This window comes from Saitoella complicata (assembly GCF_001661265.1).
Source record: "Saitoella complicata NRRL Y-17804 unplaced genomic scaffold SAICOscaffold_1, whole genome shotgun sequence".
Lineage (NCBI taxonomy): Eukaryota > Fungi > Ascomycota > Saitoellomycetes > Saitoellales > Saitoellaceae > Saitoella > Saitoella complicata.
Genome location: NW_017566992.1, coordinates 455,731 through 476,909, shown reverse-complemented (window position 1 = coordinate 476,909; position 21,179 = coordinate 455,731). Strand labels below are relative to the sequence as shown.

General features: G+C 54.2%; 8 protein-coding genes across 8 annotated transcripts; 4 read left to right on the top strand and 4 right to left on the bottom strand.

Annotated features, from left to right (window-relative positions):
- Positions 1-175: 175 nt before the first annotated feature.
- Positions 176-2,671, bottom strand: GH2 (glycoside hydrolase; the record flags this gene model as incomplete). The annotated part of the gene is made up of 1 exon (XM_019168669.1): positions 176-2,671. A coding segment is annotated over one exon (2,496 nt), but the record flags the coding sequence as incomplete, so codon positions are not given.
- A 554-nt stretch (positions 2,672-3,225) lies between these two features.
- On the top strand, positions 3,226-5,503 carry SAICODRAFT_32591 (uncharacterized protein; the record flags this gene model as incomplete). Its single annotated transcript, XM_019168216.1, has 2 exons — positions 3,226-3,459; positions 3,521-5,503. The coding sequence occupies 2 exons, from the start codon at positions 3,226-3,228 to the stop codon at positions 5,501-5,503; spliced, it is 2,217 nt and encodes a 738-aa protein (XP_019027258.1).
- A 68-nt stretch (positions 5,504-5,571) lies between these two features.
- Positions 5,572-7,039, bottom strand: SAICODRAFT_68525 (NAD(P)-binding protein). The gene is made up of 3 exons (XM_019170399.1): positions 6,812-7,039; positions 6,730-6,782; positions 5,572-6,580 (listed from the first exon to the last, which is right to left on the bottom strand). Exons 1-3 carry the CDS (start codon positions 6,983-6,985, stop codon positions 5,692-5,694), a joined length of 1,116 nt encoding a protein of 371 aa, XP_019027257.1. The 5' UTR covers positions 6,986-7,039; the 3' UTR covers positions 5,572-5,691.
- Positions 7,040-7,460: 421 nt separating this feature from the next.
- Positions 7,461-14,346, bottom strand: SAICODRAFT_68524 (aspartate carbamoyltransferase; the record flags this gene model as incomplete). Its single annotated transcript, XM_019170398.1, has 1 exon — positions 7,461-14,346. The coding sequence occupies exon 1, from the start codon at positions 14,253-14,255 to the stop codon at positions 7,461-7,463; it is 6,795 nt and encodes a 2,264-aa protein (XP_019027256.1). The 5' UTR covers positions 14,256-14,346.
- Positions 14,347-14,661: 315 nt separating this feature from the next.
- Positions 14,662-15,962, bottom strand: SAICODRAFT_22551 (MT-A70-domain-containing protein; the record flags this gene model as incomplete). Its single annotated transcript, XM_019166599.1, has 2 exons — positions 14,662-15,536; positions 15,587-15,962. The coding sequence occupies 2 exons, from the start codon at positions 15,960-15,962 to the stop codon at positions 14,662-14,664; spliced, it is 1,251 nt and encodes a 416-aa protein (XP_019027255.1).
- A 174-nt stretch (positions 15,963-16,136) lies between these two features.
- On the top strand, positions 16,137-17,274 carry SAICODRAFT_32588 (Allantoicase; the record flags this gene model as incomplete). Its single annotated transcript, XM_019168215.1, has 3 exons — positions 16,137-16,316; positions 16,371-16,405; positions 16,458-17,274. 3 exons carry the CDS (start codon positions 16,137-16,139, stop codon positions 17,272-17,274), a joined length of 1,032 nt encoding a protein of 343 aa, XP_019027254.1.
- Positions 17,275-17,479: 205 nt separating this feature from the next.
- On the top strand, positions 17,480-19,128 carry SAICODRAFT_4337 (uncharacterized protein; the record flags this gene model as incomplete). The annotated part of the gene is made up of 2 exons (XM_019168733.1): positions 17,480-17,636; positions 17,693-19,128. The coding sequence occupies 2 exons, from the start codon at positions 17,480-17,482 to the stop codon at positions 19,126-19,128; spliced, it is 1,593 nt and encodes a 530-aa protein (XP_019027253.1).
- Positions 19,129-19,339: 211 nt separating this feature from the next.
- On the top strand, positions 19,340-20,857 carry SAICODRAFT_68520 (uncharacterized protein; the record flags this gene model as incomplete). The annotated part of the gene is made up of 2 exons (XM_019170397.1): positions 19,340-19,977; positions 20,036-20,857. Exons 1-2 carry the CDS (start codon positions 19,558-19,560, stop codon positions 20,855-20,857), a joined length of 1,242 nt encoding a protein of 413 aa, XP_019027252.1. The 5' UTR covers positions 19,340-19,557.
- Between the last annotated feature and the right edge of the window lie 322 nt (positions 20,858-21,179).

Genomic DNA, 21,179 nt, shown 5'->3' with positions numbered 1-21,179 from the left:
GCTCAGTATGCGTACATCAAGAATGACCGACGCAGAGGGTATAAAAGGTATCAGTATTCTACAACATATCTCACATAATATCTACTACATAACCTCCCCTCTCATCACCCACATCCTCTCACTCCTTCTCAAAATCACTCCCATACCACCTAACACAAACCTCCCTCTCCTCTAACCCCTCAACCTCCACAACCCTCTCATCCCCCGGAAACACATCTAAACAATTATCACCCCAGTTCACACCCCTATCATCATCACCCACCACATCGAGCCAAACGCCCTTCGTCGGACGATCGGCGGTGACGGTGACGGAGGTGCGGTCGGGAGAGATGGTGAGCTGGACGTTCCGGGCGGGGAAGAGGCTGTGTTTGAAAGGTTGGGGCCAGGAAGAGGTACATGCGAACGCGGCATCGTCTTCGGGGGCGAGGAGACAGGCGTTGTAGACGACGTCTGTGTCTTCCGCGTCGATTTCTGTCAGGATTTCGGTAGAGGAGTTTGGTGCGAGCGTGACTTCTTTCCGGAGACGTAGTGCGGGGAGTTCTTCGCCGCTCTTGATTTCGTACGCGCGAAGCTGTAAGATGGCAGAAACGGACTTGAGCGAGGCATTGCACGCCCACGCATTCAACACAACCTTCTTCTCCGCATAATCAAACGGTTGACCCGGTTGCCCATCCACCGCACCCTTCACCACCTTCTCACCCTCTGGCCCATCCCTCTTCTCCACCCGCTCGACCCCAACAGAAATCGTGGCGAGCTCACGCCGGATTGTGAACCATGCCATCTTCGCCCTCTTCTCATAATCAACGACAGCCCACGACGTACACGGCCAACAATCATTCAACTGCCACACCAAAACCCCACCACACTCCTCCCTCCCCTCCCCCCTCCACGCACGGCGCCAATGTCGGTATGCCGTTGACAATGCCTCAGACTGCAACAACTGAGTTGCGTAGGACCATCCGGGTATATCGTCCTTCCAACGGAAATTCTCGACGAGGTACCCCCCGAGCCGCTTTTCGTGGCCATCGGCTTTGTTGTGGTGGTCCATCACTGCGCTTTGGGGGTATACCTCTCCCTCACTCATGCCGTGTGTGAAGGATTTGATGGTACGTGGGTGTGGGGCTGCTTGCATTCCGAATTCGGAGACAAATCTTCCGCCTAGGGCTGGATAGGTTTGATACGGTGCCTGCGATCCGTGCCAGACGTTCCACTGATGTAGATCGCCTCCGTTTGGATCCATCGTATCTTTCCCACCCCACGGCGAACCGGGGTGGTAATCGATATGCGGCGCGACATCCTCAACGCATTCCGGTAACAACTTCTCGTATATCCACCTTGCCGGAAAACTCGTCTTGAGCCAATTCTCGGGATTCGTGTCCTCGGGATCATACTCGAGTTTGAGTTGTTCCGCAAGCATGTAATCCTCATTATTCCCACACACCAAGACGATGGACGGATGATGTCTTAACCTTCCCAATTCCTCCTTCACCTCCCTCTCCACACTCGACAAGAACTCGGGGTGGGTTGGGTACTGCCCGCATGCGAACAAGATGTCTTGCCACACCAAGACACCCTTCTCATCACAGGCCCGATAAAACGCCTCGGATTCGTAGATTCCGCCACCCCAGACTCGGAGCATGGCATGCCCACCCCTAACCGCCAAATCAACCCAGTCCTCGTAATCTTTGTCGGTGAGACGACACGTAAACGAATCAGCCGGGATCCAATCCGCACCGGGAACGAACATCGGAACACCATTAATTTCGAAATGAAAGGTCGTGCCGGGCGCGTCGTGTTTGAGTGGGCGCTGAATCAGCTTTGCGCGGCGGAGGCCGAGGGGGCGGGTTAGGGTGTGTGTGGTGGATGGGGAAGTGGGGGATGTGAGGACGGCGCGGAGTTCGTAGAGGGGTTGTACGCCGAGTGAGTGCGGATACCACAACTCCGGATCCTTCAGCGTGATTTCCGTCCTTCCCTTCCCATCCTTCCCAACCCTAACATCTTGCCCATCCACAACCAAATCCCCCTCAGGGCTAAACAACTGAATCGTAACAACATCCCCACCCTCCGTCTCGACCTCAACATCAAGAGTCGCAGTACTGAGATTATCGGTAACCTCCACCTTCGCAACCACGTCCACCAACCTGCCCTCGTACCTCTCAACCCTGACCTCCCTCCACGGTCCACACGTCATCAACACGGGCCCCCAATCCCAGCCGTAGTGGTAGGGCGCTTTTCGGACGTAGAGGCGGGATGCATCGCCGTTCCAGAGGGCGCGGTTGCCGTGCGTGTGGAGGAGGGCGTGGCCGTGGTGGAGGGCGGAGGAGAAGGTTAGCGTGAGGGTGTGGGTGCGGCCGGGGGTGAGGTTGGTTGGGATGCGATGTGTGTGAAATTGATTTTCGGATTTGAGAATCTGTTTTCCATCCAGCCGGACTGTCGCGAACGTATCAAGTCCCTCAAACACCAACACTGTCTTCAGATCGTCATGATCAAGTTCCGGAATCTCGAATTCGCAGCGATAAGTCCAACACCTCTCCCCAATCCACTGTAGATCTTTCTCATTCATCCCTTCAAACGGATCAGGGATCTTTCCGGCCGACAACAGCTCCAGGTGGATCTGCGAGGGAGAGTGAGCGCAGGGGAGCCATTGATCTTCGTAGTTGAAGGACCAGGAAGCGGACTTTAGGTCGAGGGTTTGTGTGTACATGGTCGTTGCGAGGAGGTGAAGTTGGTCATGGTAGGTGTATTTATGGTGTTTTGCGGTGAGCGGGGTATCTGCAACTGTCGGGGGTAAGTCTTCCTTCCGCGGTACATCCGGAGCGCAGGGTCCCGCACCCCGTCACCGTTCAACAGTGGGTAAAGCGCTCAACGACAAACACCTCACTCTCCTGACATTGTGAAGGGCCTCGCCAATTAATCGCTCAATTGACTCAGAGGGATCATGGGGGATGGATATAACTTGTGGTGCCTCGGGCTCAGGATGGAGGGCAGAACGACGACAAGAACAAAAACGACGACATGACTGATATCATGAAGGGGATGCTTCCCCTCCCGAAGCTCCTCGCATTCAAACACGCAATCACAAAACCCTTCAACAACAACGGCTTCGCAATTCCCCTCCCCATGGCCACCGAATCCGGTTCCCTCGCAATCCGCATCCCGCTCATCCTCCCCCTTGCCCTCCTGGTTTTCATTGTGCTCTGCTCCATCCCCGCAACGAAACCATACATGAAATTCGCGTACAACTGCTTCATCAAGCCTCATGCCAAGGATGTCGAGGGTGGCGTGATGATGGGGCAACAAGCGAGTTTGGAGGGTTTCTACAAGGGACAGGCGGATGTTTATGATTTGACGAGGGGACGGTTGTTGAGGGGACGCGAGACGATGTTGAGATTGGTTAGTGGTGAGGTTTTGGCGAAGCGTGTTGCTTCCCACAGTTCCGAGAAGAAGGTTTGGATTGATGTGAGTTTTGTTCCCTGTCGGCAGTTTGGTGTGGGTGACATGCTAATGAGATGAGGTGTAGGTTGGCGGCGGTACGGGCTGGAATATCGAGCAGATGTCCAAACACCTCTCGATGCCCATCACCCAATTCTTCGACAGGATCTACTTGGTCGACTTTTCCCCTTCCCTCTGCGCCATCGCGCGTGAACGCTTCGATTCCCTCGGATTCACGAACGTCGAGGTCGTATGCGCTGATGCGGCACAATGGACCGATACGTCCGTTCCAGATGGGAGCGTGGAGTTGATCACCTTCTCCTATTCATTGAGTATGATCCCGCCATACCTAAGCGTGATCGAGAAAGCGAATCGACTGTTGAGCGCAGACGGACTCATCGCTCTCGCGGATTTCTACACCGGGACCTCCTCCTCCTTACCCTACACCCACCCCTCCCGCTCCACCCCCGGTCACCACGTCTCCTGGCTCGCACGTACGTTTTGGCGATTATGGTTTGAAGCGGACAACGTCCATCTCGAGCCCGGACGTAGAGCGTACCTGGAGCACGTATTCGGGACCGTGAAGGTTTTGAATGGGAGGAATAGGGGCTTGGGAGGGATCCCGTATTGGGTTTGGGTTGGGTGTAAGAGAGAGAGGGGATACGGCAACATCGGGCGCGTCGACGAGATCGCTACTGAATCGCCGTATCTCCGCCCCAAGGGTTTGGTGGAGCACGATGCATCCTCAACCACGGCGATCGTTCACACCAAAGCCTACGATGCCGCGATCGTGAATCTGGCGGCTGGGTTGCCGTTGCCGAGTTTTTATTATCAGAGTCATTTGTGGCGGATTCCGTATGAGCAGGAAAAGGAGAAACATACCCAGTTCGATACGTATATCTATGCGTTTACGTGGGAGGATCCGAGGGAGGATTTAAACGTCCTCAAGGTCAGGGAGGATGACGTGATTGTCTGTATCACCTCCGGAGGCGACAACGCCCTCGCCTACGCCCTCGGCGCGAAGAAACCGAAGAGGATTCATTGTGTTGATTTGAATCCTTGTCAGAATCATCTCGTTGAACTCAAGTTGGCGGCGTTTACGGTGTGTGGGTATGAGGAGTTTTGGAGGTTGTTTGGGGAGGGGTGGCATGTGGATTTTAGGGGGTTGTTGTTGAAGAGGTTGGCGCCGCATCTCAGTGCTCCCGCGCTTGAGTTTTGGGTTAGGAATGCGGGGAGTTTCGCGAAGGTCGGGGGGTTGTATGATTCGGGGCATTCTGGTGTGGCTATCAAGGCTGCGAGGTGGTTGCTCCGGATCTTTGGGTTGGGGGGTGCGGTGAGGGAGATGTGTCAGACGAAGACGTTGGAGGAGCAGAGAAGGGTTTGGAAGGAGAGAATTAGGCCCGTGTTGTTGAGTGGGTGGGTCAACAAGGTCTTATACGCTAACCCGGTCTTCCTCTGGAAAGCGCTCGGCGTGCCGATCAATCAGTGGAAGATGATTTTGGCGGAACAGACGATGTTTGAGTATGTCGCCAACACGTTCGATCCAGTCATTGAGAGTACGTTGTTGAGGGATGACAATTACTTTTATTTGTTGTGTTTGACGGGGAGGTTTACGAAGGAGTGTCATCCTCATTATCTTGATGAGGAGAGTCATGAGAAGTTGGGTCAGCCGGGTGCGTTGGATATGTTCCGTTTGCATACGGATTATATCGGTGATGTTCTCCGTACTCTCACCCCCGGAACAGTGACGAAGGCGGTGTTGATGGATCATGCGGATTGGTTCGAAGAGGGAGGTGATCGTGCTGAGATTCGTGGTGAGTTGTCGGTGCTCCGCCGTGCCATGAAAGTCGGGGGTGAAGTTCTTTTCCGCTCTGCGGCTATGCAGCCGTGGTATGTCGAAGAATACGAACGTGCCGGGTTCAGGTGTCGTCCGGTCGAGGTGAGGAGTAAAGGACGGTGTATCGATCGTACGAACATGTATGCCAGTACGTGGTTGGCGGTGTTGGAGGATAAAGAGGAGAATGCGATTCCGAGTTTGAGGTTGGGGGTGGGGATGTGTGAGGACAGGTGACTATCTGATTGTGGAATTGTTTTTGGGGATAGATATTGTCGCGTGGAGGGTGATATCGAGAATTAACGGTTTCGGAATATGTGTTGAAGATAGGGATACCCAATGTTTTGCTATGTATGCTAGCTATACGAATGGACTTACTGCATCATAACTCATTTCCTCCGCCGTCCAAGAACGACTATGGCAGTTCATGACAACACCCAACCCGCACTGCCCGTCGCCATTCCAATCCACCTTCCCAAAACTTCAACCAACGGACTCAACGCCCTCGCTCCAAACAACCCCGCGACTTCGATGACAGGCCAAGCAACCATAACATCACCCCTCTCTTCCCCCCTCCTGATTGCGCGTGCCATCTTTTGAGGATGTCCGAGCGTGGGATGAGGCGTCGTCATACCCGTCGCGAGCATTGTCTGCGTCATACCCGACTCGATGAACCCCGGCGTGACCGTAGTGACCTGGATATCGAACGGCGCGGCAATAGACACGAGTGACACCCCCAACGAGTACAAGAATGCCTTACTCGCTGCGTAGAGCGCAAAATTGGCCGGAGCGAAATACGCCGCACTACTCGCCACGATAACGATCTTCCTCGTCGTTCTCTTTTTGTTGTGGGGGAGGTGCTTGGCTTGTCGTAATTTCATGAGGTCGTAGCAGGTTAGGATGAATGCGGAGCAGGCTTCGACGTTGACGCGGATCATGCGTTCGGCGGTTGTCGCGCCCCATTCTGAGCCTTGTGTGATGTGGGCGTAGCTCTCTCTCAACAAAGGTTCGGACTCATCTGCGCTCTTCGTGGGTCCTCGACGTCCTACGACGTCTTCGCGGTGTCCCGTGATTCCCGTAACGGAGATCGCGATATCGATCCCGCCATACTCTCTATCAACCTTCACGAGTAACTCCTTAAGGGCGACAATCTGGTCGTGTTCGAGGAATTCGAGGGAGTGGGTGTTGACAGTCGCGCCGAGTTTGTGGGCTGTGGATGAGACTTCGGAAAGGCGGTCCTTTGAGCGGGCGAGGAGGATGAGGTGGGTGTGTTCGTTGGCGTATTCTTGGACAAGGGCGGCGCCGATGCCAGAGCTGGGGGATAGGCGTTAGATGGCTTGTATTAGGCAAGCTGGAAGGAGTGTGGACTTGCTTTGCACCGTTGATGATGACGCAGCGTCTTCCGCGGCCAGCGGCTGTGGCCTTTTTGTTCCCGAAGATGTGGATCAGCGTACTCCACACACTCTTGAAAACACCCAACGGAATCAGACTGAACAGCGTAACCAGCCCAAGAACGCTATAGAAGACTGCAGCGATGCTAAAGACCAAGTTCACGATCAATTGAGGTAGACCGGGTATGGCGTGCCATGTACGGAAGGGGAAGGTGGTGAAGGGGGAGTAGGTGTTGCGGGATTGGGTGGTAGGTGTTTGAGGGTTGTAGGAGGCTGGGTGAGATGTTGAGTCGCGAGCTGAAGGGTCTTTCTTTGAGATTGTAGACATCTTGGATGGTTGTGGATTGAAGATGGATGAGTGTCGGTTGAGAGCGCAATTAAGGTTATCGCTCTGCATACTGTACCGGTATCGATCAGTGGACGTTTGCCCGGCAACCGGGTTCGTCTGACTTTGACGGGATGTATGTGTGGAAAGGTTTTGTCTATTGTAAGAGAAAAGACATCTGAAGTCCCAGCTTCATCCAATAGCTATCGTAGCTGTTTGAATACTACTTCATGACGCTCTCAACTGGAACACCAAACGAACGAAAGCAGGAAACATATAGACGGGACAAATTTTTTTGGAAATGCAGACATTTTTATAACCAAGTCTTCTAATATACAAAACGACGTTCTAATAGGAGATCATTTTTATCCAAATAAAAAAAGTGCCAAAAATGCTAAACAAACGAGAAAAAACCAAAGGCCAATGACATCCTACGCGTCGTAAACTTTCTCTCTATCATGACTACATCACACCATCTCTAGTTGTTCTCCATGGGACCCAAGACACATGCCAACAAAGCCATGCGGGTGTACATTCCGTACCTCATCTGCCTGAAGTAAGCAGCACGGTGGTCACCGTCGACCTCACCGCTGATCTCAGCGTTGCGGGGGAGAGGGTGCATCACGATCATGTGCTGCTTAGCGTTCTTCAACACCGCGTTGTCAACGATGAAGGTATCCTTCAAGGTCTCGTACTCCTCAGGGGACTCGAAGCGCTCGCCCTGGACGCGGGTAACGTAGAGAACGTCGGTAGAAGCCACGAGCTCAGGGGAGAGAGCAATGTGCTCCTTGATGGTCATGGTCTCGGTGTTCAACTCAGCGACCAAGTCAGCAGGGAGCCTAAGAGCAGGAGGCGAAACCAAGTTGACGTTGACGTGGTAGAAGCTGAGCAAGCGGATAAGGCTATGGATGGTACGGCCGTAACGGAGATCACCGACGAAGGTGATGGTCAATCCGTTGACGGTACCGAGCTCCTCACGGATGGTGAAGAGGTCAGTAAACGCCTGAGTAGGGTGCTCGACGCTGCCGTTGCCAGCGTTGATGATCGGTACCGGGGAGGACTTAGCCGCCGTAGCCGCCGATTCGGCCGACGGGTGTCGCAAGACAATAGCATCAGAGTACGAAGACAACGTACGGATGGTGTCGGCGAGCGACTCGCCCTTTGCAACGCTCGAGGCGCTGGCAGTGATGGCAAGGGTCTTACCACCGAGCCTCTGCATAGCGGCATCGAAGGAAGCCGAGGTGCGAGTAGAGGGCTCGTAGAACATGGTAGCCAAGACACGTCCCTGCAACAAGTCCAAGACACCGTAACGCTCAACCTGGATGCGGATCTCCTGAGCGACACTGAAGAGAAGGTGCAAAGCCTCGCGGTTGAACTGCTTCACCGAGATGACGTTCTTGCGGAAGAAGGGGGTGTTGGAAACCATGTCCTTCAAGGAAGAAGTGCCAGACAAGGCGGAGGAGATGGAGGGGATCGCCTCGAGGTGGCTCTGGGCAGCGAGGATGGGGGAAGCACCGAGCGCCTCACGGGAGACAGACTTGCGAGCACGAGCAGGAGTACCAACGGTAGGCTTGCTCAAGACGGAAGCAGACATGTCCTTTCCGTCGGTACCAGCAGAGGTGAAAGAACCATCCTGGAAGACGGCCTTGGACTCGAACTGGACGTTGAGGATCTTACCAGCAACCTTGCGGCCCTCGAAAGGAGACCACGCACCAGCAGACTTGAACTCGTACTTGCGGTCAGCCTCAACAGTGACGGAAGAGTCGGGCTGGTCGTGCAAATCGAAGATCTCCTTAGGCTTGTAGTAGAAGCGGGAGGTGACATCGTCCATAGACAACTTACCCTCAGCAACGGCACCGAGCAACAAAGGCAAAGCCTCAGCAATACCAAGGTCAGCAGACAAAGGCTTGTTGAGAGCGTGAGCAACGTGGTAAGGCAAAGAACCAATAGAGAAGCAGTCAACATCGGCGATGTTCTTCCACAAAGCCTCCTGGTCCTCCACAGTAGGCAAACAGGCAACCTCAGGGTAGTCCTTCTGGGAAAGGAACAAAGCGTAAACGGAGACGTCGCAAGTGACGTTCAATCCCTTGCTCTTAGCGAGAGAGATGAGAGCCATGTCGTCCTTGGTGGTCACGTTAGTGATGTGAACGGGGCGGGACTGCAAGCTGGCCAATAACAAGATGGAGGCCAGGTCAGTGGCCTTAGCGTCAGAAACGATAGGCTTGGACTCGGGCCAAACACCGAAGTGGGAAGCGACGGCAGCAACCTTGTTGACATTACCAGAGAGGTGATTGAAGGGGATGAAGAGAGATCCAACATCACCAGCAAGCTTGTCAACTTCGTCAGTGTTGCTGGAAGTGGCAGCAACAGAGAAGTTGAAGTCACAGTGAGCGGCACCCTGAGCGTTGCGTTGAGCAATAGCAAGCGACTTGGCATCCTCGATGGAGCCAGCGGCACCAAGAGGCATGACACGAGCCATGGTGAAGCCGGCAGTAACAGAAGCCTTGGTCATCTGCTCGAAGTCCTTAGTACCCTCCTCGACGAGTCCGGGGACGAAGGCAGCCAAGTTGATCAGACCAGGAAAAGTCAAGGTCTGGTGGCTGGACTGGAAGTCAACAACGGAGACGTCGAAGTCGGTCCTGCGAGCGAAAGCCTCGATTAAGATCTTGGCGTTCTTGACGTTGGTCACCAAAGGAATGGAGAAGTCAACGGCCATACGACGGGTACGGTAACCAGTCGAAGTGTAGGAGGCAGGACGACGGAAGCGGTTGGAGGAAGGCAAGTTGATGTAGAGGTCGATCAAGTTGTTAGCCAAGTGCTCGTTCAAGGAGTACTCAGCGTTCTGCTCAGCAGAGTCGGGCAAAGCCTCGAGGTAACGGACGGGAAGACCGTGCTCCTTGATGAAGTCAGCAGTACCAGCCGTAGCGTGCAAGGTGAAGCCGAGCTTGTGAAGGGTCTTGATGGAAGGAAGCATCTCCATCTTCTCGCGGAAGGAACCGATAGAAAGAAGAACGTTCTTCTTCTTGGGGAGCTTGAATCCAGTGGAGATCAAACCCTTCAAGTAAGCCTCGTACTTGTCCGCACCGAAACAAGCAACCTCACCAGTGGAGGCCATCTCGACACCGAGAACGGGGTCAGCACCAGCCAAACGGCTGAAAGAGAACTGAGGCACCTTAACGGCGACGTACTTCTTGGGCAACTCAACCTTGGGGTAAGGAGAGACGGGCAAGCCCATCATAGCCTTAGTAGCCATTTCGATAAGGTCAACACCCATCACCTTCGAGACGAAGGGGAAGGAACGAGAGGCACGGACGTTACACTCGATGACCTTGATGTCATTGTCCTTGGCGATGAACTGGATGTTGTAGGGACCGGTGATGTTGAGAGCATATCCGATCTTGGCAGTAGCCTCAGTAATACGCTGCATGGTAACAGGGTCCAAGTCCTGAGGAGGCAAGACAAGGGTAGCGTCACCAGAGTGGACACCAGCGTTCTCAATGTGCTCGGAGATGACGTGGAAGATCATCTTACCGTCCTTAGCGACGGCATCCATCTCAATCTCCTTAGCGTTCTCAATGTACTTGGTGATAACAACAGGGTACTCCTTAGAGACGGCAGCAGCCTGCTTCAAGTAGTTCTCGAGGTCATCCTCGGACCAGACGGTGTTCATGGCAGCACCAGACAACACGTAGGAAGGACGGACCAAGACGGGGTACGTAACCCTGTTGGCGAACTCGCGAGCCTCCTCGAAAGAGGTAAGCTCCTTCCACAAAGGCTGGTCGACACCGATGCGGTCAAGCATGCGAGAGAACTTGAAACGGTTCTCGGCGGTGTCGATGTTCTCGGGAGAGGTACCGAGCATCTTGACGTTCAAACGGTGAAGAGCCAAGGCAATGTTGTTAGGAGTCTGACCACCCATGGATCCAACAACACCAGCAGACTGCTCCAACTCGTAGATATCAAGGACACGCTCAATGTCAATGTTCTCGAAGTAGAGACGGTCAGCCTCGTCGTAATCGGTGGAGACGGTCTCAGGGTTGTAGTTAACCATGATGGTCTTGACACCATGCTCGCGGAGAGTACGGACAGTGCGGACAGCACACCAGTCGAACTCGACGGAGGAACCAATACGGTACACACCGGAACCAAGGACCATAACACCACGGTCCTCGAAGGTGATGTCGTGCTCACTAGCGTTGTAGGTCACGTACAAGTAGTTGGTGTAGGCAGGGAACTCGGCAGCGACAGTGTCGATCTGCTTGACGAAAGGCGTAATACCGGCCTCAACACGCATGCGGCGGATCTGCTGCTCGTTGGAGTTAAGCATGGAAGCAAGCTGCTTGTCGGAGAAACCCATCTGCTTAGCGCGACGGATGTAGGACAAGGGCACGTTGGTGAAGTTGTACTTGCTGCGGACAGTCTTCTCGAGAGTGACGAGAGACATCAAACGGTTCAAGAACCACTTGTCAATGCGAGTCAACTCCCAGATGCGGTCGACAGTGTAGCCAGCGTGCATGGCGTTGGCAACAGCGAACAAACGCTGGTCCGAAGGGAACTGCAATTCCTGGTCGATCTTGAAGAACGCGGGAGTCTCAGTGAATCCAGGGTTGGAGTAGTCGACGGCACGGATAGCCTTCTGCATGGCTTCCTCGAAGGTACGACCGATGGACATGACCTCACCAACAGACTTCATGGCAGAAGAGAGCTGGGTAGAAACACGGGTGAACTTCTTCAAGTCCCAACGGGGCATCTTGACGACACAGTAGTCGAGGGAAGGCTCGAAACAGGAAACAGTGACCTTGGTGACGGAGTTCTTGACTTCGTTCAAGGGGATACCGAGACCCAACTTAGCAGCGACGAAAGCCAAGGGATAACCAGTGGCCTTGGAGGCAAGAGCGGAGGAACGAGACAAACGGGCGTTAACCTCGATAATGCAGTACTCCTTAGAGACAGGGTTCAAGGCGTACTGAATGTTACACTCTCCGACAACTCCGAGGTGACGAATAACGGAGGTAGCGGTGTCACGCAACATGTTGTAGTCATCGTCAGACAGGGTCTGAGAAGGAGCGACGACAATGGAGTCACCAGTGTGAATACCGAGAGGGTCGAAGTTCTCCATGTTACAAACTGTAATGCAGTTGTCCCTGCAGTCACGGACGACTTCGTACTCAATCTCCTTCCATCCCTTCATGGACTTCTCAACCAAGACCTGAGGAGAGTTGGCGAAAGCCTTAGCGCAAAGTTCGACCAACTCCTGCTCGTTATCGGCGAAACCGGAACCAAGACCACCAAGAGCGTAGGCGGCACGGATAATAAGAGGGTAACCGATGTTGTTGGCAGCGGAGATAGCCTCCTCGGTGGTGTTACAAGCCTCAGACTGAGCGCACTTCTCGTTGATCTCAGCCAAAGCGTTGGCGAAGAGCTCACGGTCCTCAGTGACGATGACAGTCTGGATAGGGGTACCCAAAACCTTCACACCGAGACCCTCGAACTCGTCCTTGAGGGCAATACCGACAGACAAAGCGGTCTGTCCACCGAAGGTACAGTAGATGGCGTCAGGACGCTCGTGCTTGATGACCTTACGGACGTAGTCGGGGGTTACGGGCAAGAAGTAAACCTTGTCCGCAAGACCCTTGGAGGTCTGAATGGTGGCAATGTTGGGGTTGATAAGAATGGTGTAGATACCCTCCTCCTTCAAAGCCTTGATAGCCTGGGAACCGGAGTAATCGAACTCACCGGCCTGACCAATAGACAAGCCTCCAGATCCGAGAACGAGGACCTTCTTGGGGTGAACACGAGGATACTTGGCAACGTTCTCCTCGATGGTGCCACCGGGCATCTTCATCTGGACGAGCTTGCCAGAAGCAGCGGACTCGACGACCGAGTTAATGAAGACATCGAACAAGAACTCGGTGTCACGGGGTCCAGGAGTGGACTCGGGGTGGAACTGAACAGAGAAGTAAGGGAGCTCGGTGTTGTAAACACCCTCGTTGGAGCCATCGTTGGCGTTAATGAAGAGAGGCTTCCAGGGAGCGGGAAGAGTCTCAGCATCGACGGCGTAACCGTGGTTCTGGGAAGTAATGTAACAACGTCCGTTCAACAAGTTGGTACAGGGGATGTTGTGACCACGGTTACCGAACTTGAGCTTGACGGTCTCAGCGCCAGCGGCACGGGACATGAGCTGATGTCCCAAACAGATACCGAACATGGGGACGCGCTTGGCCTCCATAGCAGTACGGATATGCTCAACAGTCTCCTTCATGACAGCCGGGTCACCAGGACCGTTGGAGATGAAGAAACCATCGTAAGGCTCAGACTCGTTGTTGAAGTCAGCGTTCCATGGGACGACCTTCAACTCGACACCACGGTGAACGAAGCACCTGATCTGGTTGTACTTCATACCGACATCAACACACAAGACACGAAGAGTGCGTCCGGAGGGGTGCTTCAACGCGGTAGCGGGGTCAGGCTTGTAAAGACGAGTCTCCTTGACAGAGACATCGGCAACCAAGTTACCGGTGTTGGGGTCGGAGAAGGGGATGTACTCGAACTCGGACCTCCAGGCCTCGGACTCCTTACCGGCGTACTCGGCAGGAATGACCTTCTCACCCTTGTTGGCCTGCAACAAACGACCCATCATGACACCCTGGGTACGGATCTTCTTGGTGAGGGCACGAGTGTCAACACCGTAGATAGCGGGGACACCCTGCTCCTTCAACCAGTCGCCGAGAGACGAGGAGGCGAGGTAGTGAGAAAAGTCCTCGTAGTAGGAGGACACAACAAGAGCAGCGACATGGATCTCCAAAGCCTCAAAGTGGGCAGGAAGAGTGTCGAGGAGAGCATCGTAGGTCTCGCGGGAAGGAACACCGTAGTTTCCGACCAAAGGGAAAGTGATCACGAGGATCTGTCCACGGTAGGACGGATCAGTGATGGACTCGGGGTAACCGACCATACCGGTCTGGAAAACCAACTCTCCGGCAACAGTCTTGTCGGCACCGAAAGAGTATCCAGTGTAGCTCGATCCATCAGCGAGATCGAGGCAAACCTTGGGAGGCTCAGGCCCGAGGTTCGTGTGGTCGCCATCCACCAACATCTTGAGGCAAGCAGCCGTAGCAGGCGGCGCAGGCCACTTCTGACTCTGCATCTTCGGCGCATCGGAGCGGTGAGGTTGCTCAGGCGTAAGCGGAGCAACCGGGAAAGCAGAGCTCATCATAACAGGCGAAGTAGGGCTCATCAACGGCGAGGGAACGCCCGTAGAACCCTGAGCAGCCATTCTTCTATTCTTTTCTTTAGGATCTGAGCGAGGAGAGTCGTAGGTTCGAGATATAGGAGAAGGGCTGCCGAGATTTCCTCAGACAGAAGTCTGAGGAGAGGAGAAGAACGTAATGTGCGGCCGCGCAACCATAAATTTCGCCCGGGGTCCCAGTGGGCGCAGTAACTGAGCCGCAATAAGGTGCATAAGGCAGATGAGGCTAAGATATTCCATGGAATATGATTCACGGGGATGAGCCTCGAAGGCGAGTTCATGACTCTTCAAACGCCTAAAAAAACTTATTCCTCGAAGCTTTTTCGTGCGCTGCTCCTCCTCGTTCATCTACGTCCACTCAAACACCGAGGAAGCGGAAAATCTTCCCATCTCATTAATCTCATCTGATAAGGTTTCCCAGCATCCGCGGATCTTACTGCAAAGCTAAAAAAAACGCCTCCCTTCTCGTGCCTGCTGCCCCTTCCCGTGCCAATCGTTTTCGACATGTTCCCCATTCATCCGTTCGCATGAATTTGAGAGGTTCGTTGGCGAAGCTGACATAGTTCGGGAGGAGATTTCTGGCGAAAAGCTCGCATGCGGTAGGTGTGATCGGCAGGTGCTGGGAGAGGACGGTTGAGACGTTGGGCTTTCGAGAGTGTGCGTCAGGTACGGCGGCGATGACTTTGATCCCGATGGCTCCTCCGGCGTCATCATCTCTTCTTGATCCCTCATTGGCTCTGTCCATCTTCATTCGTTTTTGCCTACTCGTTCTCGCACGTTCTAGTCGTCCTAGAATCAAGCACTCATACGGCTTCCTCATCCTACTATCCATATCAAACATGGGTTCACCTCCCTCCGTGACCTTTACCCACACCACCTCCCCGACCTTCCTCATTCCCCATCTATCAAAGAGCTCCTCCTCCACGAAATTTCTGTACTTGACTTTATTCGTAACCCAGACGCCGACGACACTGTCTTCATCCCGTAACCACCGGCCAGCGGGGATGTCGAGGAGTGAGGCAATGTCGATTTGGGCGTAGTTCTTCGTACCGCGCTTGACGGACCTGTTTGGCCATGGCGGATCCATGATGATGAGATCGTAGCCTGCCAATGTTGCGGTGGTGTTCGAGAAGTGCTCGATTGAGGTCTCAAAGGGTGATATGAAGAACGAACATCCCCGGGGCATGTGGTAATCGTGTACCTCTGACGACGGCTGTCGAATGCGAAGAAGGCGTGTATGGGGGGAGGAATTAGTGACCATTCGCCCGTAGATGTCAGACAAGTCGTATATTGTGTCTTCAGCCTGCTCTGTTATGGTTCAGTCATGACCAGCAACGACACCTCCGTACGCGACTTACCGGTCAGATCCACCAACGTCTGATCATCGTAAGCTCCAAACCCCCGCATCGACTCCATCATATCCTGCCATTGTACCAATCCCTTATCCTCCTTGCTCAGATCCCGCACCGTCCTCTCGAGACACCACTCCCCCTCCCCCACCACCCCCCTCAACTCCTCCAATCCCTTCTTGAGGAAAGGAGCCAATCGCTCATGCACCGTCTCCAACTCCCTCGTTTGTCTCAACTCCGCCCCATTCTTCGGCTCGGGCAACGCGTATGGCTCCCTCAACGGCTCACAACTCACCGGCCTCACTCCCTCCTCGAACGACAAGGTCGCGGGTATATCGATCACCACCGCAGCCCCTGACGGCGTTTGATAGATCAGCTCACTCATGAAGATTGAGATGACATTACGGTTACTCGATAATTTTGGGGGGTTCCTGCTTTTGGGCATAACTCTATTTAACCCCGGGCCGACCCTAGCGTGTCATACCCGAGCGCGGGGTCCTTATGTACATCAGCACCTCCATCCCCCTTCCTCCTCTTCCCCAGTAACACCCAATTGACAATGGCAGCCGAACGAATCCCCATCGAAAAGTACGATCAAGCCTTCGGTCCAACAAACATCGACCTCATCTCCGCCCCCCTTGGCGGTAAGATCATCGCTTTCTCCGACGAGTTCTTCGCCGCCGCCGAGAACCTGATCCAATCTCACCCCCCTATCAGACGTGCCGGATACTATGTCGAGGTTTGCTGAGTTCTCGAATGTTGCTCACAACAGTGGCTAACAGTCTGCAAACAGACAGGAGCCTGGTTCGACGGCTGGGAAACCCGCAGGTAGTCCACTTCTTTTGCAGATCTGCCACATGGGCTAACAAGATCTGGACAGACACAACCCAAACCCAACAGACTGGGTCATAATCCGCCTCGGCGTCTCCTCCGGCCTCGTGACAGGCACCGAAATCGACACAGCCTATTTCTCCGGAAACCAAGCCCCCGCCGTCTCGATCGAAGGCTGTTCTCTCCCTCTCGGGACTGATCCCGTTCCCGGGGACTCCACGGTCTGGAGTCCAATTCTTGACGAAATTGAATGTGAACCGTCCACGAGGCATTTGTTGAAGTTAGTGGATCCACCGAGGGAGGCGTTTACCCATGTCAGATTGCATCAACACCCCGATGGCGGTATCGCGCGGTTCCGGCTTTACGGGTCGCCTATCCCCGTTTTTCCTGAGGACTTTGCGAGTATCATTGACCTCGCGCACGTCTCATACGGTGGTCTCGCAGTCTCGTGCTCTGACCAGCATTTCGGCAGAAAAGAAAATTTGCTGTTACCCGGTCGTGGTAAAGACATGGGTGATGGGTGGGAGACGAAGCGGTCGAGAGGCGCGGAGCACGTAGACTGGGTCATCGTCAAACTCGGTCACACCGCCGAAATTGACTCGATCGAAATCGATACCGCCCATTTCCGTGGTAACTTCCCACAAGCAGCGTATATCCTCGCTTGTTCCTCCCCTCACGTCATACCCGCCGAAGACACGGAATGGATTGAGGTTTTGGGGAAACAGAAACTGAGTGCGGATAAGCAGCATGTATTTGGGGATGAGTTGAGAAGTGTGGAGGGGGTGGGGTATACGCATGTCAAGTTGGTTATTGTGCCGGATGGGGGGGTGAAGCGGTTTCGGGTTTACGGGAGGAGGAGCATGTAGTGAGGTCGGGGGCAGAGAAGTAGATATGTCTATACAAGGTCTATACAAGGTCTATACAAGGTCTATATAACAGAACTGAAGTCGCCGCTTCCGAGTTCCCACGGGGGGTTCAGTCCTGCGGCACCTCGATGTACCGCGATGCACCGCCATGCAACCGAATTACATACCTACACCAGCTGGGAGTCACCTTCAACAGCACAACACCATGGATCGATCCCGTCGACAACCCTTCATTCCACCTCTAAACAACCGGGACGGCCCTCAGGATCCTCGAAAATCCAAACTACTGCCTGCTAATGCCGCGTTGACGAGGAGTGGTAAGAAACAGCCCGGAACGTGGAGTGAGGCTGATAAGATGAAACGTATGTGGTCAATCGCGGAACATTCAGTTGGGCGGGACTAAATGCTACTTGTGTAGATATTCTTGGTGATTCAGCAGCGACTTCATCAGTGGAAACGGCCACGGCTGAGGAGAAGAGGGAGGATGAGGATCCCAAGTGGAGCCAGAGCGGTAGCCAGAGAGGCAGTCAGAAAGCCAAAGGTTTCGGTGCGAAGCGGACATACCTCCACACCGACGGATCAAGAACGGCGCTGAATGCTGCCCATGCCAGGTCGATAGGACAACAAGTGGAAGCGGAGGACCTGGACGATGTCGACGAGGACGAACCGTCCAAGAGTACGACACCAAAACTCAAACTCCCCTCACCACAACGAAAACGACCAGCGCCCACGCCCATTTCCATCCCAACAAACGCCCCTATTGCCGCGCGAGTACGTACTTCCCCATCACGAGCCGCGTCCCCGCCAAGGAAACTCCAAATCGAACAAGTCCTCGGCATAAAGATCCCTCCCAAGCACCTCCCAACAACAACGAGCCCATCAAAGAAACTCAAACTCCCACCACGAGCACCATCCCCACCCCTCCCAACCCTCATCATCCCCAAAGCCGGCCCATCCTTCCAGCGCTCCCTCGAAGTCAAATCCAGCCCCCCACCAAGCTCACCCTCCCAACTTAAACTCTGCCCGCTCTGCTCTGAACAACTCCCCGAAGACCTCCAATCGAAAGTGGTGAAGGGCATCTCAGTGAAGGAAATGTACCGCATCCACCGTACCCATCGCGCACAATCAACCATCTCCTCCGGCCTCAAAAAAGGATACCCCGAACACATTGCTTGGTCCGGTCTCCGCGCAAATCTCAACCGCCTCCTTCCCGATCTCCGTGCAATCCTCGCAGGTAATCTATACTCCTCATTCATGTCCGACGCCAAAACAGCCTCAAAACCAGCATCCCAGGAAGGAGGGAGGGGGAGGGGGAGTGGAAGTAAATTACGAAACCAACAATCCCTCGCCCTCCTCGCAACCGACTTCGAATCAAACCTCCCAGGGTACTACGGCCCGCACGGCGCCCGCGTAATCGCCTCTCACCTCCTCACCCACCTCGCCCCCGAAATCCGGTCCACCCTCGATTCTGATCCTAATTTAGCAGCGATGGGATTGAGTTTGTTTACGCAATCCGTGTTGGTGCCGGAAGCTGGTGTGCGACTCATTATGGAAGATCGAGGGTGTGGGTGTGGGTGGGAGGAGGCGAGGGAGGTTATGAGGGAGAGTGTGGAGTTTGGGGATTTGGTGCATGGGGAGAAAGATGGGATTGAGGAGGGGGAGTGGGATGAGAGTTTTGATGTTAGTATGGCTGTTGAGGAGGAGGGGGAGGGAGAGGGGGATGGGAGTTATGATGCGGGGAGTGTGTTGGATGATGAGTTTGGGGAGGGGAGGTGGACGCAGACGCAGACGCAGAAACCGAAGGGGGAGGAGAGGGTGGAAGGGGAGAGGACTATCTTTGTTTTGAGTGATTAGACGACGGGTACTGGGAGGGTTGGGTGATGGAGTTCATGCATTTTACCATGATCGTCTCAAACAGATTCTAAGTTTAGCATTGGCGTGCGTTTCGTTGCAGTGCAGTCGCGTATGTGGCAGAATCTGGCTACGCCTAACTTAAACCGATCTACGTTAACGCGAGCCACTTTAAGCTTGCAATTGGGGGACACTCGCAGAACTTGGACTTGACAGAGTGTACCCTCCCACACACAGGCGTTGAACCGAGCCGAGCGTAAAGGGTCCGACGACAGCATTCATTCTAGCATTCGCCTAGAGTTAAGACGCGTGTACCGTGTCTTGAGGGCAGCATTCATTCGCTTCTGTCCATCGTTTTCTTTGTTCGCATATATACCGGCTCAATCGCTTCTACCGATACATCCAACGCGTTAACGAAACGCAACGACGGCAATGTTCGGCAAACTAAAGCAATTATTTAAGCGATCCTCATCATCAGAACACACCTCCAAAGCCCGAGACTCCTTCGACTCCTCAACAGGCGAAGACTTCCCGGACTCAACGACCTCCTTCTCACATCCCTCCATTCCCTCGCATATCCAGTCTCCGAACCTCCTACATGTACTCAGTACATCTGGGTTTGATGATGCTATGATTCCGGTGTTTGACGAGAAGCAGCAGAGGGAGGCGGCGGCGGATACGCTTGGACGGACTCTGAGGACGGGGAATTCGAGGGGGTCGGTCTATGGACTTGCGGGGTTGGTAAGGAGTGATACGATGAGTACGGGGAGTGGGGCCGGCCCCAATGGGAGTCGAGGGAATCTGTTGGCGAATGGAAGTTCGAGTTCGTTGGCTTCTTATCGGCCTTCTGAGGTATGCTAATATCTGGGAGTGGTAGTACGGGAGTGTATGCTAATTGTCTCTTTCGTAGGGCTGGAACGACCTCCCACCATCAATGCTCGAACAATCCCATCGTCGATCAAGCACGCCTCGGATGTCACCTCGCCCTTCTGGCCAATTCGCGCGTCACTCACCCCACCCATCTGGATCCTACAGTAACGGACAATCTTCTCCCAGCTCTTCCGCTAGCCCTATTCCATCGATTTCGAGTGTGTCGATGGGTCCGCCGCCGCCTGTTGCTGGATACCGGGGTCCGCAAAGAGGCCAGGCTGTTCAGTACCAGGGTGCTCCGCGTGATCCCGCGTCTATGAACCAGAATCAGAACCAGAACCAGGGACCGCCGCCGGTTCCTCAGCATCAGATGTTGCGAACGGGACCGGTGAGGCAGCCTTCTATGGCCTCTAAGAGAATTAGTGAGGAGGTTGGGGCGGAGGAACGGGCTGAGCAGCTCCACGACGAATCGAAGGTCGAGGCTGAGGAGGAGAAGGAGAAGAAGGAAAAGGAGGTCGCAAACGTGGAGAGGAAAGAAGAGGCAGAGCAGGCACGGCCGGAGATTTATACTCCTTCCCTCGTCACGAATGGATCTTCCACACCACCCTCTTCGATCGCAGAGCCGAAGGTTGAGGTTGTGCTTGAGGGGCCTGTGGAGATGGAGACCGAGAGTTCAGTTGGGTCGTCGGAATCTACGCCTGAGACGTTGGTGAAGGAGGTTGTACACACCAAGCCGGAGGAGGTGAATGTGGCGAGTGAGGAGACGAAGATGGCACCCCAGGCTAGGGTGAAGGAATTGTTGAAGGCGAAGAAGGCGGAGAGAGAGGCTGCGAAGAGGGCGGCGGAGACGCAGGCGGCTTAGATGTACCTATATGGTCTATGATTGGTCAGAAGAAGTGGCGTTAGACGTAATAGTGGTGTTACAAGGGAAGAGGATGGCAAGAGGTAACAAGGCCTAGGGAAGAAGACTGGGGTTTACACGGCTCAAGAGAAGGCTTTTAAGCAGAGAGAGCAGATGGATACGGGATGGTTTTCTTTTTACACAATGAATGGGCAAGCGGGTAGTTTTTCTGTTCGTTCATCATTCTTACCTTACCTAACAATAAGACTCATGACAACTCGAGCCTCTCCGTGGATATCGATGACTGGTGTTGCAAACGTGCGCTGGCCTGCAGCTGCCATGA

Bases quoted from the DNA above. Each gene is read 5' to 3' on its own strand.
- SAICODRAFT_68525 (XM_019170399.1), bottom strand. From the start codon at position 6,985: ATGTCTACAATCTCAAAGAAAGACCCTTCAGCTCGCGACTCAACATCT. The intron at 6,783-6,811 runs GTCTTTAGCATC...AGTCTTCTATAG, and splicing joins CTCAATTGATCGTGAACTTG to CGTTCTTGGGCTGGTTACGC. The intron at 6,581-6,729 runs GTGTGTGGAGTA...CCTATCCCCCAG, and splicing joins TCCGTTGGGTGTTTTCAAGA to CTCTGGCATCGGCGCCGCCC.